The sequence below is a fragment of the Salvelinus fontinalis genome, chromosome 28 (genome assembly GCF_029448725.1).
Source record: "Salvelinus fontinalis isolate EN_2023a chromosome 28, ASM2944872v1, whole genome shotgun sequence".
Taxonomy (NCBI): Eukaryota; Metazoa; Chordata; class Actinopteri; order Salmoniformes; family Salmonidae; genus Salvelinus; species Salvelinus fontinalis.
The window spans coordinates 15265043-15282973 of record NC_074692.1 but is presented as its reverse complement, the minus strand read 5'-3'; the positions used below and the strand labels follow the sequence as shown (position 1 = coordinate 15282973).

The 17931-nt window shown below is 45.6% G+C and overlaps 1 protein-coding gene across 9 annotated transcripts in view; it reads left to right on the top strand.

The window, feature by feature from the left end:
• The window catches only part of LOC129826246 (GTPase-activating protein and VPS9 domain-containing protein 1-like), a 40611-nt gene that overhangs the window by 10947 nt on the left and 11733 nt on the right, over window positions 1-17931 (top strand). For 3 of the 9 annotated variants that reach the window (XM_055886764.1, XM_055886762.1, XM_055886770.1), the window contains exons 2-18: window positions 1566-1778; window positions 2249-2516; window positions 2715-3290; window positions 3439-3522; window positions 3652-3786; window positions 4315-4504; window positions 5102-5176; window positions 6744-6901; window positions 7069-7198; window positions 7428-7553; window positions 7633-7806; window positions 13096-13233; window positions 14473-14607; window positions 15264-15371; window positions 15681-15761; window positions 16294-16640; window positions 16889-16976. In XM_055886764.1, the coding sequence (XP_055742739.1) occupies window positions 1594-1778; window positions 2249-2516; window positions 2715-3290; window positions 3439-3522; window positions 3652-3786; window positions 4315-4504; window positions 5102-5176; window positions 6744-6901; window positions 7069-7198; window positions 7428-7553; window positions 7633-7806; window positions 13096-13233; window positions 14473-14607; window positions 15264-15371; window positions 15681-15761; window positions 16294-16640; window positions 16889-16976 (2998 nt within the window). In that variant the 5' untranslated portion in view covers window positions 1566-1593. Of the gene's footprint in view, window positions 1-1565; window positions 1779-2248; window positions 2517-2714; window positions 3291-3438; window positions 3523-3651; window positions 3787-4314; window positions 4505-5101; window positions 5177-6014; window positions 6054-6743; window positions 6902-7068; window positions 7199-7427; window positions 7554-7632; window positions 7807-13095; window positions 13234-14472; window positions 14608-15263; window positions 15372-15680; window positions 15762-16293; window positions 16641-16888; window positions 16977-17931 lie in introns of all 9 variants that reach the window. The other 6 variants (XM_055886771.1, XM_055886767.1, XM_055886766.1 and 3 more) reach the window with 5 other exon arrangements.

The following is a 17931-nucleotide window of genomic DNA, read 5'->3' as shown; positions in this document are numbered from 1 at the left end:
AATTCATGTAAGGAAGGCAATATTAACAAATTGTGTCACTTCTCTTGCGTTCTGTGCAAGCAGAGTCAGGGTATATGCAGCCGTTTGGGCTGCCTGGCTCGTTGTGAACTGTGTGAAGACCATTTCTTCCTAACAAAGACCGTAATTAATTTGCCAGAATTTTAAATAATTATGACATTGAAGTTTGCAATATTTAGACTTGTGGATGCCACCCGTTCGATAAAATACGTAACGGTTCCGTATTTCACTGAAAGAATAAATGTTTTGTTTTTCGAAATGATTGTTTCCGGATTTGACCATATTAATGACCTAAGGCTCGTATTTCTGTGTGTTTATTATAATTAAGTCTATGATTTGATAGAGCAGTCTGTCTGAACGGTGGTAGGCAGCAGCAGGCTCGTTAGCATTCATTCAAACAGCACTTTCCTGCGTTTGCCAGCAGCACTTGGCAATGCTTGAAGCACAGCGCTGTTTATTACTTCAAGCCTATCAACTCCCGAGATTAGGCTGGCAATACTATTGTGCCTATAAGAACATCCAAAAGTCAAAGATATGAAATACAAATTGTATAGAGAGAAATAGTCTTATAAATTCCTATAACTACAACCTAAAACTTCTTAACTGGGAATATTGAAGACTCATGTTAGAAGGAACCACCAGCTTTCATATGTTCTGAGCAAGGAACTTAAACGTTAGCTTTTTTACATGGCATATGTTGCACTTTTACTTTCTTTTCCAACACTGTTTTTGCATTATTTAAATCAAATCGAACATGTTTCATTATTTATTTGAGACTAAATAGATTTTTATTTATGTATTATATTAAGTGTTCATTCAGTATTGCTGTAATTGTCATTATTATTTATATATATATATATATATATATATATTAACGATTAATCGGTATCGGCATTTGTTGGTCTTCCAATCGGTATCGGCGTTAGTCATAATCCTCTAGTTTATACTTGCGTACTATTGTTTGTACAGTTGAATGTGGTACCTTCAGGCGTTTGGAAGTTGCTCCCAAGGATGAACCAGTGTGGAGGTAAAAAAAATAAAAATATTCTGAAGTCTTGGCTGATTTCTTTTGATTTTCCCATAATGTCAAGCAGAGGCACTGAGTTTGAAAGTAGGCCTTGAAATGTATCCACAGGTACACCTCCAATTGACTCAAATGATGTCAATTAGCCTATCAGAAGCTTCTAAAGCCATGACATCATTTTCTAAGCTGTTTAAAGGCACAGTCAACTTAGTGTATGTAAACTTCTGACCCACTGGAATTGTGATACAGTGAAATAATCTGTCTGTAAACAGTTGTTGGAAAAATTACTTGTCATGCACAAAGTAGATATCCTAACTGACTTGCCAAAACTATAGTTTATTAACAAGAAATTTGTGGAGTGGTTGAAAAACTAGTTTTAATGACTCCAACCTACGTGTATATAAACTTCCGACTTCAACTGTAGCTCTGTCCTGACTGCCCAGTACTCATTCTCTCGACAACGATGTCATTACCATTTATCCCCCAGTGTCACTGATCTCCCTCTTCTCTCCCTCTTCTGCAGTCTTTATCCTCTGAGTGAGCTGGTAAAGATGGTGAAGCCAGACATCCACACTCTGGCCCACCACCTGAAGCAGGAGCGGCTGTATGTGGCTTCAGAGAAGCAGCTGATCCAGCGGCTCAACGGGGACGTGCTGAAGACTGCTGAGAGACTGTACCGTGCTGCCTGGATCACCAAACAGCAGAGGATCAATCTCGACAGGCTCATTCTCACCAGGTCAGCATGGGGCCCCCAGAGCTGTTGTTACCAGGGCATTTCAACGAGATCGTTCCAATTGGAGAATAGAAACAGTTCTAATAGGAACTCACCATTATAAAAATACATTTTGAGTTGTCCTCTTGTTTGCATTCGGCAATGTGACCTTTAGTGAACTAGTAACTTAATAGTCCTAAAGTAGGATCCCACCGTATTAAACTGTCTTATCTTCCTGATGTGATCATGTTGTTTGTTGTAAATCCTGCCATACACGGTGCATGTCAGAGCCAGCCGAGCACTATTTAGATTAGCAGCCCAAAAAAAAATTTGCAAGGAATCAGAGGAGTCCTGTGATCAGCAAGCATGTCATACAATTACATGTCACTCCAATCAGTAATCAACAGCTCTCTGTGGCTCACTGTTGCCCATTTCCAGCCACTGGTTTGTGGAGCCTTCTGCTCTCGTAGTAATTAAAGCTCCCTGTCCTACAGTGCTGAGGCCTCCCCGGCCGAATGCTGCCAGCATGCCAAAGTGCTGGAGGACACACAGTTCCTGGACGGCTACAAGACTCTGGGCTTTCAGGAGAGCATCTATGGGGAGTTCCTGGGTCGGGTGCGCGAGAACCCTCGGCTGTTGGCCTCCTGCCTGGTGGCTGGGGAGAGGCTGAACCAGGAGCACACACAGGGGGTCATTTACACGGTCTTCACCTCACTCTACGGCAACTGTATCATGCAGGAGGATGAGCGCTACCTGCTGCAGGTGAGCAGCCCGGACATCTTCTGAGCTAAGATCTATACACTTATACTATAAACACATAGCCACATGCACTCACCAAATGCACAGCAGCCACCTCTTATTTAACACTATTACCTGTCCTCATAGGTAGTGTGATGAGGCCATTTCTAACCTCTGTACTGCTAAATCTGGTAAGGGTGCTGCTGTTTCTATCAATTCCAGGTCCTCCGCTACTTGGTGGAGTTTGAGCTGAAGGAGAGCGACAACCCTCGGCGGCTGCTGCGGCGGGGCACGTGCGCCTTCAGCATCCTCTTCAAGCTCTTCTCCGAGGGGCTGTACTCGGCCAAGCTTTTCCTCACCGCCACCCTCCACGAGCCCATCATGCAGCTGCTGGTGGAGGACGAGGACCACCTGGAGACGGACCCCTCCAAGGTGACGGAGCGCTTCACGCCGGCCCAGCAGGAGCGCCTCTTTGGGGAGAAGGGCTCGGAGGGCTACAGACAGAAGGTGGCAGCCGCCGTGGAAGCCAACGAGGCCAAGCTGGTGACCCTGGTCAACAAGTTCATCGGCTACCTGAAGCAGAACACCTACTGCTTCCCCCACAACCTGCGCTGGATAGTGTCTCAGATGTACAAGACACTGTCGTGCGTGGAACGGCTGGAGGTGGGCGAGGTGCGGACCATGTGCACGGACCTGCTGCTCACCTGCTTCATCTGCCCAGCCATAGTCAACCCTGAGCAGTACGGCATCATCTCAGACGCCCCTATCAATGAGGTGGCTCGCTTCAACCTCATGCAGGTCAGTGGACGACCCAACAGACTCATACATCCACACTATTCTTATCCATGCCTGGACATTGACCGCTTACAAATCCTATTTGAAATGTTAGATCAAATATTGTTACCTTTCCCCTTTATGCATTCTAATCATTATCTTTGTCCTGTAGGTAGGGCAGCTTCTTCAACAGTTGGCAATGGCTGACGATGATGGAGACCCCCGGAGGAAAAAGAGTTTGGCCAAGTTCGATAAGGTAAGATCCTCAAACACACATCTTAATATATTACCGGTTTGTCCATGGGGTAGCTTTTATTACATTCTGAATACATGTTTTGCTTCTTGCCTTATTATTGAAGTTGACTGTCTGGTTGTGTCACCTCAGAGCTGTGTAGCTGCCTTCTTGGATGTGGTAATCGGAGGGAGAGCTGTGGAGACACCGCCCATGTCCTCCATGAACCTACTAGAAGGACTCAGCAGGACTGTGGCGTACATGACACACAGTCAGCTCCTCTGCCTGGTACGCTGCTGATCTGACTGTTTCAGTCTTAATCTTGTGTGGCTTATATTGTAGTTAGCCTAGTCTGGAACAGTATGTACACATGTTTTAGACAGGCAACAGTAAATGTTCCGATGTTACAGGAAGTGTACTTGACATGCCCAGGCTTGTCAGACCAGAAAGGGAGGAGACATTTCACACAGGTTGTTGAGAGTGCTGTTATGTCTCAAGGACTGGGAGTTACCATAGCGTACTCAAGAAATAAAGTATTACCACATCCTCCTGGAACTGCGTGCTATGGCTCCTCCCTTAGTTACCTTTCTTTATAACATTAGTGCAGTAATAAATAATTACCCTTGCTGTATTCTATTTGCATGTCTCAAGCCCCACTTTTAGTTTCATTGTGAAAAGAGCCCTGCACTTATCACCCGTGTCATAAGTTCTCCACCAGCTTAGCTATTGAAGCCTTAGTAAAAAGTTAATTGGATTCCTCATAGAAACTAGGATGTGAGAGTATTAAATGAAGTAATTAACTCCTATGGTGTTCAGGTGGACTTTGTACGGAGTGTGATGGCAGGGGACCACCTCCGGGAGGAGGAGCACATGCTCCTGGAGACCATGCTGGCCAACGTGCCCCAGTCCCGCACGGTGAAGAGCAACAGTCTGGAGCTCACCCCCTCCAACACCCCCCAGCTCTCCCCAGCCACCACCCCCGCCAACAAAAAAAACAGGAACATAGGTACCTACCGACTTCCTCGGCTGTTGTTACTGTAGACCTGCAGCCACTGGCTTTCTGACAGAGAAATACATACTGCATAATGAAATACGTGAACCCCTGTTATAGCATTGCACCAGTTGGAGAGTTCAGTTTGAAATTACAATGAAACCAGCCTTTTTATGTACTAACTATAGGTTGTTTCATTCATGGTAATAAATAACTAGAAGAAGTAGCTAAAGTTGTAATGGCTGCAGGAAGCCTCTTATGTAGGAAGCTAATGAGGTTCTGGGCCTGTTTTACAGGTAATTAGCAGCCTCTAGATTGGAGATCCATTACGCAAATGAAAGCCAATTAAATTACAAAATATAAATGAACCCTTTCTTAATTGGTATGGATGGAGAAATATATACCTTCCATCATTAGGAATAAATCAATTAAATGTGATGGTGACAACATCCTCCTCCATTTAAAATAAGCCACTTTAAGCTGCCCTACTGAAATGTGAACCTTTTCGATTTGAAGCTGTTTTACAGTTGCTTGCTACTCGCGCTGTATTCTCTCTCTGTTGCCCTCAACCTTCTTCCTCCTTTCCTCCTTTGCTGCCTGTGATCGACCCAGGACAACAGTTAGCAACTTCCTGGGACTCCACAACCACCACCCTGTCTGCTCACATTCCATTAGTTACCCCTTTTGGTGGGTAGCCTGGCAGCCCTGTGAAGCTGACTAGAACTAAAGCGTGTTTGTGCCACCTAGTCATGTGCCACTATCAGTCACATACACCCAGTACCAGCCATGCTCATAGCCATGGTTCCTGCTGCAGTCCCACTGCTTCACCACCAGATAGAGCTAGCTACTAGATGTGCTCTTGTCACCATGCCTTTCACCATGCCTGCTTTGCCCTGTGCTCTAGTCTTGTAGACCTGGTTTATACCTGGTTCTCTGAGCTTGTTTTCACTCACGTGATAAATTATATTGTGTTTAATGATACATGCTTTTGGCTAAAGAGAAGATTGAAGTCAGACACTTTTTTGGGGTGTTTGTTTTCCTGATGTTGGGATCTTAGATCCTTCTGCATAAAGCAATGCATCATAATTACCATCCAGAGCACAATCAGGTCAGTCATTAGAATGGTATGCATGCCACGTGCTGATTGGGATGTGGAGTGTGGCTGCTTCACCGCGTCCGACATGCACTTGTGATTTGTGAACCTTATTGGATGCACTCATTGACCTGTATTGCACTGGACGGGTTACACAGCACAGGTTGTCTAAGCAGTGCCGAGCAAAATATCCAGTCTCTATTAGGAAAGATTGATTGATTTAATGATTGAATCCAATTGAGTCAAATTTCTGTTCACTGCAATACCTCTTTCACAATGCAAAACTGAAAGGTTGGGAGCAGCTAACGGGTTGGGAGCAACTAACAGGTAATCTAAGAAGCAATGCAGTGCGTGTGTAGTTGTCTATAGGTATGTGAGTTTTTGTGTTTATAGTTAGTATAGCCTACCTTTTTGCTTTTATTATTATTATAGTTGAAGCCGATCCCTGTCTTTTGCGCCCCCTGAATCTCAGTGAGTATTACATAGTAACACCTTGTCCCCTGCTCCCACTGAGTCTTTGTTAGTAACACCTCGTCTCCTGCTCCCACTGAGTCTGTTAGTTAGTAACACCTCGTCCCCTGCTCCCACTGAGTCTCTGCTAGTTAGTACCATCTCGTCCCCTGTTCCCACTGAGTCTCTGTTAGTTAGTAACACCTCGTCCCCTGCTCCCACCGAGTCTCTGTTAGTAACATCTCGTCCCCTGCTCCCACCGAGTCTCAGTTAGTAACATCTCGTCCCCTGCTCCCACTGAGTCTCTGCTAGTTAGTACCATCTCGTCCCCTGCTCCCCCTGAGTCTCTGTTAGTTAGTAACACCTCGTCCCCTGCTCCCACTGAGTCTCTGTTAGTTAGTAACATTTTGTCCCCTGCTCACACTGAGTCTCTGTTAGTAACATCTCGGCCCCTGAGTCTCTGTTAGCTCGTAACATCTCCACCCCTGCTCCCCCTGAGTCTCAGTTAGTAACACCTCGTCCCCTGCTCCCCCTGAGTCTCTGTTAGTTAGTAACACCTCGTCCCCTGCTCTCACTGAATCTCTGTTACTAACATCTCGTCCCCTGCTCCCCCTGAGTCTCTGTTAGTTAGTAACATCTTGGCCCCTACTCCCCCTGAATCTCAGTGAATGAGTAAAGCCTTATACCCTGTCTCTCTCCCTGCTCCCCCAGCAGCCTCCCGCAGTCGTAGCCGTTCCGAGCTGGCCCAGCAGGGGGAGGCAGAGGCTAGCTCTCTGGAGTCCCTGCAGGAGGTTATGCCAGATGAGGTGCTGGTGATCTCACTAGGAAGCAGCCCGCAGACCATCCCTGGGATGATGTCAGAGAATGAGGTAACTAACGAGCCTGGAACATGCACATTGTTATGGAGAGTATATGGTGTAATATACACTTGCACACAACATTGGAAATGAAGGATCAATGCATTTTTTATATTTGTCATTATCGGAAGCCCACATTAAGAGCCAGGATGGCAATAACCAGTGATGTTCCCTCTCAGGTGTTGACCATGCAGCTGACTGATGGGTCACAAGGGGACATTCCTGCAGATGACACCAAGCACCATGGCAAGCCAGACAAAACCCTGCGCTTCTCCCTCTGCAGTGACAACCTGGAGGGCATCTCAGAGGGTCAGCGTTCTAACAGCCCACATGCCCTGCTGACTTACTAGTTACTACAGCAACACAACATAATGTTTTTAATGTATCACCATGGAATGAGGTGTTAATGGCTGTTAAACTACTGTAATAAGTGTATCTGTTCTAATGTAAACAGTAACTGTTCATGTACCACAAAAAGAGGACCTTGTGTAATCTGATGCGTTGGAGATGTCTAAATGTAATTGTTTTCTTTGCACAGGTCCATCTAACCGGTCTAATTCTGTGTCGTCTCTGGACCTGGAGGGAGAGTCTGTGTCTGAGCTGGGAGCTGGGCCATCAGGGAGCAATGGGGTGGAGGCTCTACAACTGCTGGAGCATGAACATGGTGTGTTGTGGGAAATCAATGTCAGGGATCATTACATTGAGCCATGATAACATTGTCATTATCCCTGTCCCACCCCCAGCCACCACTCAGGACAACCTGGATGACAAACTGCGTAAGTTTGAGATCCGCGACATGATGGGCCTGACAGATGACCGGGACATCTCTGAGACAGTGAGTGAGACCTGGAGCACAGACGTGCTGGGCAGCGACTTTGACCCCAACATGGATGAGGATCGACTGCAGGAAATAGCTGGTAAGTCATAGGGAGAATCTCAATGGCGTACTCTTCGTGTCCTCTCCTCGCCTCCTTCTCAAAATCCATTGGATTTAAAAGCCAGAGGTCCCTCCCCTCTGACCTTCTTTAACAATTGGTTTTGAGAAGGGGGCAAGGAGAGAGAGGATGCGAGGAGTATGCAATTGAGATTCTCCCAAAGACATAGAGGTCCTTACTACGTCAGAAAATGTAGCACAATACTGCCACCTTGTGGTTCATGGTTAAAACGGCATGTTAAGCCTTCAGCAAATCAAATTGTATTTTAATTGTCACATGTTTCGTAAACAACAGATGTAGACTAACAGTGAAAAGCTTACTTAAGGGTCGTTTCCAACAATGCAGAGTTAAATATAAAAAATACACAAATAAATAGAAATAGTGACAAAAGGAATAAAATACACAGTGAATAACAATAACGAGTACAAATAACATGGCTATATACAGGAAGTAGAAAATAACATGGCTATATACAGGAAGTAGAAAATAACATGGCTTTATACAGGAAGTAGAAAATAACAACATGGCTATGCACAGGGAGTAGTAGAAAATAACAACGTGGCTATGCACAGGGAGTAGAAGAAAATAACAACGTGGCTATGCACAGGGAGTAGAAGAAAATAACAACGTGGCTATGCACAGGGAGTAGTAGAAAATAACAACGTGGCTATGCACAGGGAGTAGAAAATAACAACATGGCTATGCACAGGGAGTAGTAGAAAATAACAACGTGGCTATGCACAGGGAGTAGAAAATAACAACATGGCTATGCACAGGGAGTAGTAGAAAATAACAACGTGGCTATGCACAGGGAGTAGAAGAAAATAACAACGTGGCTATGCACAGGGAGTAGTAGAAAATAACAACGTGGCTATGCACAGGGAGTAGAAGAAAATAACAACGTGGCTATGCACAGGGAGTAGTAGAAAATAACAACATGGCTATGCACAGGGAGTAGTAGAAAATAACAACATGGCTATGCACAGGGAGTAGTAGAAAATAACAACGTGGCTATGCACAGGGAGTAGTAGAAAATAACAACATGGCTATGCACAGGGAGTAGAAGAAAATAACAACGTGGCTATGCACATGGAGTAGTAGAAAATAACAACGTGGCTATGCACATGGAGTAGTAGAAAATAACAACGTGGCTATGCACATGGAGTAGTAGAAAATAACAACGTGGCTATGCACAGGGAGTAGAAGAAAATAACAACGTGGCTATGCACAGGGAGTAGAAGAAAATAACAACGTGGCTATGCACATGGAGTAGTAGAAAATAACAACGTGGCTATGCACAGGGAGTAGAAGAAAATAACAACGTGGCTATGCACAGGGAGTAGAAGAAAATAACAACGTGGCTATGCACAGGGAGTAGAAGAAAATAACAACGTGGCTATGCACAGGGAGTAGAAGAAAATAACAACGTGGCTATGCACAGGGAGTAGAAGAAAATAACAACGTGGCTATGCACAGAGAGTAGTAGAAATAACAACGTGGCTATGCACAGGGAGTAGTAGAAAATAACAACGTGGCTATGCACAGGGAGTAGTAGAAAATAACAACGTGGCTATGCACAGGGAGTAGTAGAAATAACAACGTGGCTATGCACAGAGAGTAGTAGAAAATAACAACGTGGCTATGCACAGGGAGTAGTAGAAAATAACAACGTGGCTATGCACAGAGAGTAGTAGAAATAACAACGTGGCTATGCACAGGGAGTAGTAGAAAATAACAACGTGGCTATGCACAGAGAGTAGTAGAAATAACAACGTGGCTATGCACAGGGAGTAGTAGAAAATAACAACGTGGCTATGCACAGCGAGTAGTAGAAAATAACGTGGCTATGCACATGGAGTAGTAGAAAATAACAACGTGGCTATGCACAGGGAGTAGTAGAAAATAACAACGTGGCTATGCACAGCGAGTAGTAGAAAATAACAACGTGGCTATGCACAGGGAGTAGTAGAAAATAACAACGTGGCTATGCACAGGGAGTAGTAGAAAATAACAACGTGGCTATGCACAGCGAGTAGTAGAAAATAACGTGGCTATGCACATGGAGTAGTAGAAAATAACAACGTGGCTATGCACAGGGAGTAGTAGAAAATAACAACGTGGCTATGCACAGGGAGTAGTAGAAAATAACAACGTGGCTATGCACAGCGAGTAGTAGAAAATAACAACGTGGCTATGCACAGGGAGTAGTAGAAAATAACAACGTGGCTATGCACAGGGAGTAGTAGAAAATAACAACGTGGCTATGCACAGGGAGTAGTAGAAAATAACAACGTGGCTATGCACAGGGAGTAGTAGAAAATAACAACGTGGCTATGCACAGAGAGTAGTAGAAAATAACAACGTGGCTATGCACAGCGAGTAGTAGAAAATAACAACGTGGCTATGCACAGCGAGTAGTAGAAAATAACAACGTGGCTATGCACAGGGAGTAGTAGAAAATAACAACGTGGCTATGCACAGGGAGTAGTAGAAAATAACAACGTGGCTATGCACAGGGAGTAGAAGAAAATAACAACGTGGCTATGCACAGGGAGTAGTAGAAAATAACAACGTGGCTATGCACAGGGAGTAGAAGAAAATAACAACGTGGCTATGCACAGGGAGTAGAAGAAAATAACAACGTGGCTATGCACAGGGAGTAGAAGAAAATAACAACGTGGCTATGCACAGGGAGTAGTAGAAAATAACAACGTGGCTATGCACAGGGAGTAGTAGAAAATAACAACGTGGCTATGCACAGGGAGTAGTAGAAAATAACAACGTGGCTATGCACAGGGAGTAGTAGAAAATAACAACGTGGCTATGCACAGGGAGTAGAAGAAAATAACAACGTGGCTATGCACAGGGAGTAGAAGAAAATAACAACGTGGCTATGCACAGGGAGTAGTAGAAATAACAACGTGGCTATGCACAGGGAGTAGAAGAAAATAACAACGTGGCTATGCACAGGGAGTAGTAGAAAATAACAACGTGGCTATGCACAGGGAGTAGTAGAAAATAACAACGTGGCTATGCACAGGGAGTACCGAGTCCATGTGCAAGGGTATGAGGTAGCTATGTACTTATAGGTAGGGGTAAAGTGACTATACAACAGGATAAATGATAGACAGTAGCAGCAGCGTATGTGGTGAGTGTGTTTTGGCGTCAGTATGCATGTTATTTGTGTGTGGGTGTATCTAGTGTGTGGGTTGGGGTGTCAGTCTAGGTTGTGTGTATAGAGTTTGTGCAAAAAAAAGTGTCAATGCAGGTCATCCAGGTAGCTATTTGATTAGCTATTTAGCAGTCTTATGGATTGGGATTAGAAACTGTTCAGGGTCCTGTTGGGTCCAGATTTGGTGCACTGGTACCGCTTGCCATGCGGTAGCAGAGAGAACAGTATGGCTTGGGTGGCTGGTGTCTTTGAAAAATGTTTGGGCCTTCCTCTGACACTGCCTGATATAGACGTCCTGGGTGGCAGGGAGTTCTGCCCCAGTGACGTACTGGGCCCTACTCACCCCCCTCTGTAGCGCCTTGCGGTCGGGTGCCTTACAGTTGCCGTACCAAGCGGTGATGCAGCCAGTCAAGATGCTCTCAGTGGTGGAGCTTTTTGAGGTTCTGAGGGTCATAGCCAAATATTTTCAGCATATTACAACTGTGTGTGTGGACCATGTTAATTCCTTTGTGATGTGGACACTGAGGAACTTGAAGCTCCACTACAGCCCTATCAATGTGGTTGGGGGCGTGCTCGCACCCCTGTTTCCTGTAGTCTACAATCAGCTCATTGTCTTTCTGAAGTTGAGGGAGAGCTTGTTGTCCTAGCACCACACTGCCAGGTCTCTGACCTCCTCCCTATAGGCTGCCTCGTCGTCTGTGATGAGTCCTACCACTGTTGTGTCGTTAGCAAACTTGATGATGGTGTTAGAGACGTGGCGGTCGAGGCAGTCGTGGGTGTACAGGAGGGAACTTGAGCGGCCACCGTGTTGAGGGTTGGCGTGGCAGGAAGTCCAGGATCCAGTTGCCGGAGGGGTTCAGTCCCAGGATCCTTAGCTTATGTGTTGAGCTTGGAGGTCACTATGGTGTTGATCGTTGAGCTGTAGTCACTGAACAGCATTGTCATGTAGTTCCTTTTGTCCAGGTGGGAAAGGGCAGTGTAGAGTGCAAGACATTGCGTGGATCTGTTGGGGCGGTATGCGAATTGGAGTGGGTCCATGGTGTCTGGGATGATGGTGTTGATGTGAGCCATGACCAGACTTTCAAAGCATTTCACGGCTACAGATGTGAGCGCTACGGGGCGATATTCTGGAGCATTCCATCTATTTTTTTCAATTGTTAAATAAGGACAACCTTCAATGTTCTCTAAGACAGAATTATCAGAATGTTCATTTTATTCCACGCAAACCTTTCTTCCTCCTCTCTCCTTTCTTCCCTCACTGGTTTCTCTCTCGCTCTCTCGCTCTGACATTCACTCAGTCCCTGCAGTCTTATTGACCTTGGTTCCTTCTCATTTGCATCCACCATTTTTCATTGCTTGGAATATGGCGTTGGGGGACTTTTCCATCATTAAGTGAATTTACAGCGATTTCCTTATGTGTTTTCTCCAAGGGATTGGGTTATGAGATGCACATTAAATATCCATTAATACCTCATTATCCCACTGATAAGATTACCATGATAATGAGGCAGAAATTCTAATTGTTTCACTTCTTGTTGTGCCACTCATTTAATCATCCACCTGAAAGACAAGTGCTCTGCGCCCCTACCTTGAAGACTGTAAACATGGACAGCAGGGTAGAGCTCTCCTGCCGCTAGAAAGGGCCCTGCCCCCGCCCAGCCCCGCAGACTGTTGCCTGGGCGCTGGCACGCACGTGCGCCCATGGTGTGTGTGCTGTGAAGTGGAAACATGGCGTACCTGTGGGTGCGGGTACCACGGGTCGACTCCTGATCCGCTCCCCGGCCACCATACTCCCACTCACACCTGCTTAACCTACTCACACCTGCTTAACCCACTCACACCTGCTTAACCTGCTGTTAACCTGCCGCATCCCAAATGGAAATGGAGGGACGTCGTGTGGAGGACTTTGTGGGTGTGGGGTAATTTAGTTGTGAGTAATGCCCAGCTTAATCAACATCTCAAAGTCATGGCTCAGGAGGCAGGGTTGGGGTGAGATATTACCATTAACCTTTGCACTTTGGCACAGTAGTGTGTGCCTGTGGGCCCAGTGTGAAATGCCTGTGACCTCAGGCTCTCTCTTTCTGTCTGTCTGTGCTAAGGGGCGACTGTAGAGAACATGCTGGGCAGCCTGCTGTGCCTACCAGGCTCCAGCTCAGTGCTGCTAGACCCTTATGGATCCACCATCTCAGAGACCACCAGCGAGGCCTGGAGTGTGGAGGTCCTGCCCAGCGACTCAGGTGGGTTCAATGTTGAGAAGGGGTTCTAGGAGCTGAATGGAGTCTCCTCTTGTCTGTTTCGTAACTCTACAAACATTTTTCATGAGTTTCTACGTAGAAGTATTTTTCTTGTCTTCCTCCGTGCACTGCATCGGCAGGTGTGTGTGGCTGGACACGCCAGGTGTGCTCCCCCCCCCCCCCAGTTCCATATCAAGGAAGTGGGTGCAATCTGTCATGTTTGTGTACACTACCCTGTCTATCAGGGTAGATCTGCCTTTGCCAGTAAAATACAGCTCTGGGTTTCCCCAAAGGAACCTCCAGGTGTGTTTGCACCTGTAGTGGAGGAACAGCCATGAGGAAATGTTCAAGGACAGCAGCTGTTTGCAGTCTATTGACATGGTGTCAACCTTTTTGCTGGCAACATCCTCTCACAAATCTGTAGGCATTGCAACACAATCCTCTGACAGTGGGGGGGTTATGTATGGACATGTTGTGCTGAGCAGTTCCAGCACAGTGTGAATATGGTCCCATTGCAGCAATTACAAACCAAACGTTATTATGAACAGTAGGAGTCAAATCAATCTTAAAATATGTCTATTCTTTGGTTAATAAAATGTCCTAAAACCATATGTTAGATTACGTGGTTAAACCCCTTTGCAAGTCAGCGTTTCATGAATATCAATAGATTACTTTAGTAACATCAGTACGAGTGTTTCTTGGGAAAGCCCGGACTCTCTCTGTTAATTGAAGTGCACCATTGCAATATGTGCAGTGTTAAATTGACATGCATGAGTGTCTTGATTGCTTTTTGTTTCCGTTTGCTGCCCCTGTTCTGCTCTGTAATAGGGCTATCTGATGCGCGCCTGGAGTTGAGTTTATTTCATGGCTAGGCAGCAGAAAACTACACTCTGAAGAGCACTTCACTAGCACATTATTACTAACGAGCATGCAAATGAGTAGTGCGGTTACTTTGGGGCCTCTGGGTTAAGCTGAACAGCTCCATTGGGCAGCCACAAAACGGCCTGGACTCGAGTTTACGCTTTTCCCTTTGTCAATTGTAGATGGTTTGTTTGCTTTCGTGCATATTAGTTTTCTTAGCTATTACTTTATCCTGCCAGAAAGGGGAGACTAAACATACAGTAAGGTATATGCCTACACTTGCATTCTTACATACACTATGTGCCTATGAACAACTTACATTGTTGACTATAACTGGATGTGACTGTGCTCTCTCTGTGTGTGTTGCTCCTCCCCCTCCAGAAGCCCCAGACCTGAAGCAGGAAGAGCGTCTACAGGAGTTGGAGAGCTGCTCAGGGCTGGGCAGCACCTCCGATGACACAGAGGTCAGAGAGGTCAGCTCCCGGCCCAGCACCCCAGGGCTCAGCGTCATCTCAGGTACCCTGCACCTCTTTCACTCATAGAAGCTTTACAGTATACCCAACACATCAGTTTCTATACAAACGTACAGATTGAAATATAACAAGTCTAACCAGTCAAAGAATTATAATGAATGTATTTCAGAGCCATATTGGGTTTTGTCTGTGTTGGCTGGAGAACAGTCAGATAGTGCTAGATAAGCCAGTACAACCAGGTCGGTGTGAGAGTTTGGCTAGGACATGGAGGTTAACACTGGCACTCTGTACTGGTAGCTCAGGTGAACAGGGTGCGTTGACATGCTTGACATAGCATCTCAGATTAAGATGACTAGGCCTGTGCCCACGGCTGCGCTCCTGTAGGAACCTGTCCCACAAGGGCCGTGCCGATGATAAATCAGACAGAGCCTATCCAATCTTACTACTGCATCTCCCTTCCCACCCTGGGAGCTCCCGCTACCATATTTAGAGGTCCCAGTGGATCCCTGGCTGAGAGGGACCGTTCAGCATATCCTCTCAATACGCTTTGTATGCTCTGACTGCTAACTGTCACACATTCCCCGTCACTCAGAATAGGAGCTAGTCAGCCAAATCCAAACCAAGTCTTCCACAAAATGTTACCAACTCCTGGATGGCACAGATTGTAACAGATCTTTTTTTCCTGTTTTTTTCCTGCAGCGACATCAGAAGATAGAGGCAAGACGGAGGACCTACGGTCGGAGTGCAGCTCGGACTTTGGGGGGAAGGACTCTGTGACCAGTCCAGATGGGGAGGAGTCGTCCCACGGTAGGAGAGAGGGGAGAGTGTCACCTCCCGTGTGGCCTGGCCGTGGCATCACTACACTGTCAGCAGCTAGACCTATCAATCCCTGTCAGATGAGCTGCCATAACCTTTCCACTACACTAGAATGCTGCTGACCCTGTTGGAAACGTTCTGCTTTGTTTTCAAATTAATATTTAGACCAGATGGCTCATACAAAGCATAGGTACATGATGGCCAATACAAAGAATAGCCCATGCGTTTTTTTTAATGGCATGAACAATTATATCAGAAAGTGGCTATCTGTTTAACGTATGAATAACATTCTTGTTTCAGGAGCACACCACAGTTTGGCTTCTCCGGCCTCGCAGGCAGACTCCTTACTGGCCATGTTCGATCCCCTATCCTCCGGGGAAGGTAATTTCTGCTCCCCCAATCAGACCAGGAAATTAGCATCATTAAGTTGTTTCTAGTGGCATAGGCTCAGAACAGCTTGATCTCTGAGAAAATGAACCAAAAGAGTCTCGCCCCAATTACTGGACAAAACTTTAGTGCAATAAAAATGTCTACTGAGTGGGAATATCATTTCAATTAGCTAATTTGAGTGAGGTGAGCTGTGTGGCAAGGTGAGGGGATGACAGACCTCACCCCAGGCACTTTGGCACAGTCCCTTGTGCCACTGTGCTCATGGCACCAGGCTGCCATTGGAAGCTTTTCAGGAGAGAGAATCTACCCTTGGAACAGGTGGCCTACCCACACCTATGGCTTGTCTCCCACCAACCAGCCTCACTTTCCTCCACTTCCTCATTGTTTTGCTGTGGTTCCTTTGTTTCTGGACACACTCGATAATTGTGAAAGTGTTTCTGAGGAATGAGGAGGTAGTTGTTGTTCAGATACACCCCTATGTGCTAAGCTGTATAACCAAACTAAGCCTTTTTCCCCCCCACAGGTTTCTCTACTGGTACCATCGTGAGGCCCAAAGTGCACTACGCCAGGCCCCTTCATCCTCCCCCTGACCCTCCCATCCCAGAGGCCTGTGCCCTAGGCCAGGAGCCCCGCTACTCCCTGTTCACGCCCCACTGCCTGGCCCAAGCTGAGCTGGAGCACACCAAGCAACGCCACTCCTACCCAGACAGGCTGGTACGCAGCCGCAGCTCTGATATTGTTTGCCAAGGCCGCCGGCCTACCAGCGACCCGGGACTCAACCGCAGAGCGGCAGCCGAGGAGCGGGACCCTGCCGGGCACTTCTCCATGGGGCCGTCCTCGTCCCCCAGCAAGGATTCCCTAAAAGGAGAGGTGAGAGCTGCTGTTCATCACTGTCACATCAGTCCTGCATGCTGCTCTGCTCTCCAAGCCCAGTTTTATACCAACTGCATTCTGTAACAACAGTCTTAGTCATTTCACTAAAGATTACATTTATAAAAGGTGAAGTGAGATAAGGAAGTAGAATGTCGCTTTGTCAGTACATTAAGCCTTTCTTTCCTGTGCTACTGTACAGCGTCAGTATGCATTCAAAAACATACTTGAATATTTATTTTCCAAAGGTTGAGGAGAGAAAGGACAGTGATGAGGAAAAGTCTGATCGCAACAGACCATGGTGGAAGAAACGTTTTCAGTCAGCCATTCCCAAAGGTAAGAAATAACTTCTAAACCTGCTCTTTCCCCATCCATCTCTGTGTCAGTTTGGCACGCCCTCTTTTCTATGTTGCAACAAATGCTTTTAGTGGGTTAAGCATTTTGACAATTTCTTTGAATATTCCATGAAATTGTTACTATGTCTCGTTCATTATTTTCACTCTTTCACGATGTTCTCTTAACCTGTCTAGGATGAGGGTGCCGCTAGCGGCACTCCCCCCCCACCCCCACTGAAAAACCAGTGCCGCGAAATTCAAATTTTTTTTTTTTTTTAAATATTTTACTTTCACACATTAAAGTCCAATACAGCTAATGAAAGACACAGATCTTGTGAATCCAGCCAACATGTCCAATTTTTAAAATGTTTTACAGGGAAGACACAATATGTAAAGATGTACATCTATTACCTAAAAACACATTAGCATAATCCACCATCTTTTATTTGTCCACCAACACCAGTAGCTATCACCAATTCGGCTAAACTAAGATATTTATAGCCCCTAACCAAGAAAAAATCTCATCAGATGACAGTCTGATAACATATTTATGGTATGGGATAGGTTTTGTTAGAAAAAAGTGCATATTTCAGGTAGATGGCATAGGTTACAATTGCACCCAACGTCACAAATGGACTAGAAAAACTACATTGAGCAACGTGTTTACCTACTTACTAATCATCAAACATTTCGTAAAAATACACAGCATACACTAATCGAAAGACACAGATCCTGTGAATACAGACAATATTTCAGATTTTCTAAGTGTCTTACAGCGAAAACACAATAAATCGTTATATTAACATAGCACATAGCAGCCCAGCATTGATTCTAGCCAAAGTGAGCGATAATGTCAACATCGCCAAAATATATTAATTTTTTCACTAACCTTCTCAGAATTCTTCAGATGACACTCCTGTAACATCATATTACACAATCCATATAGAGTTTGATCG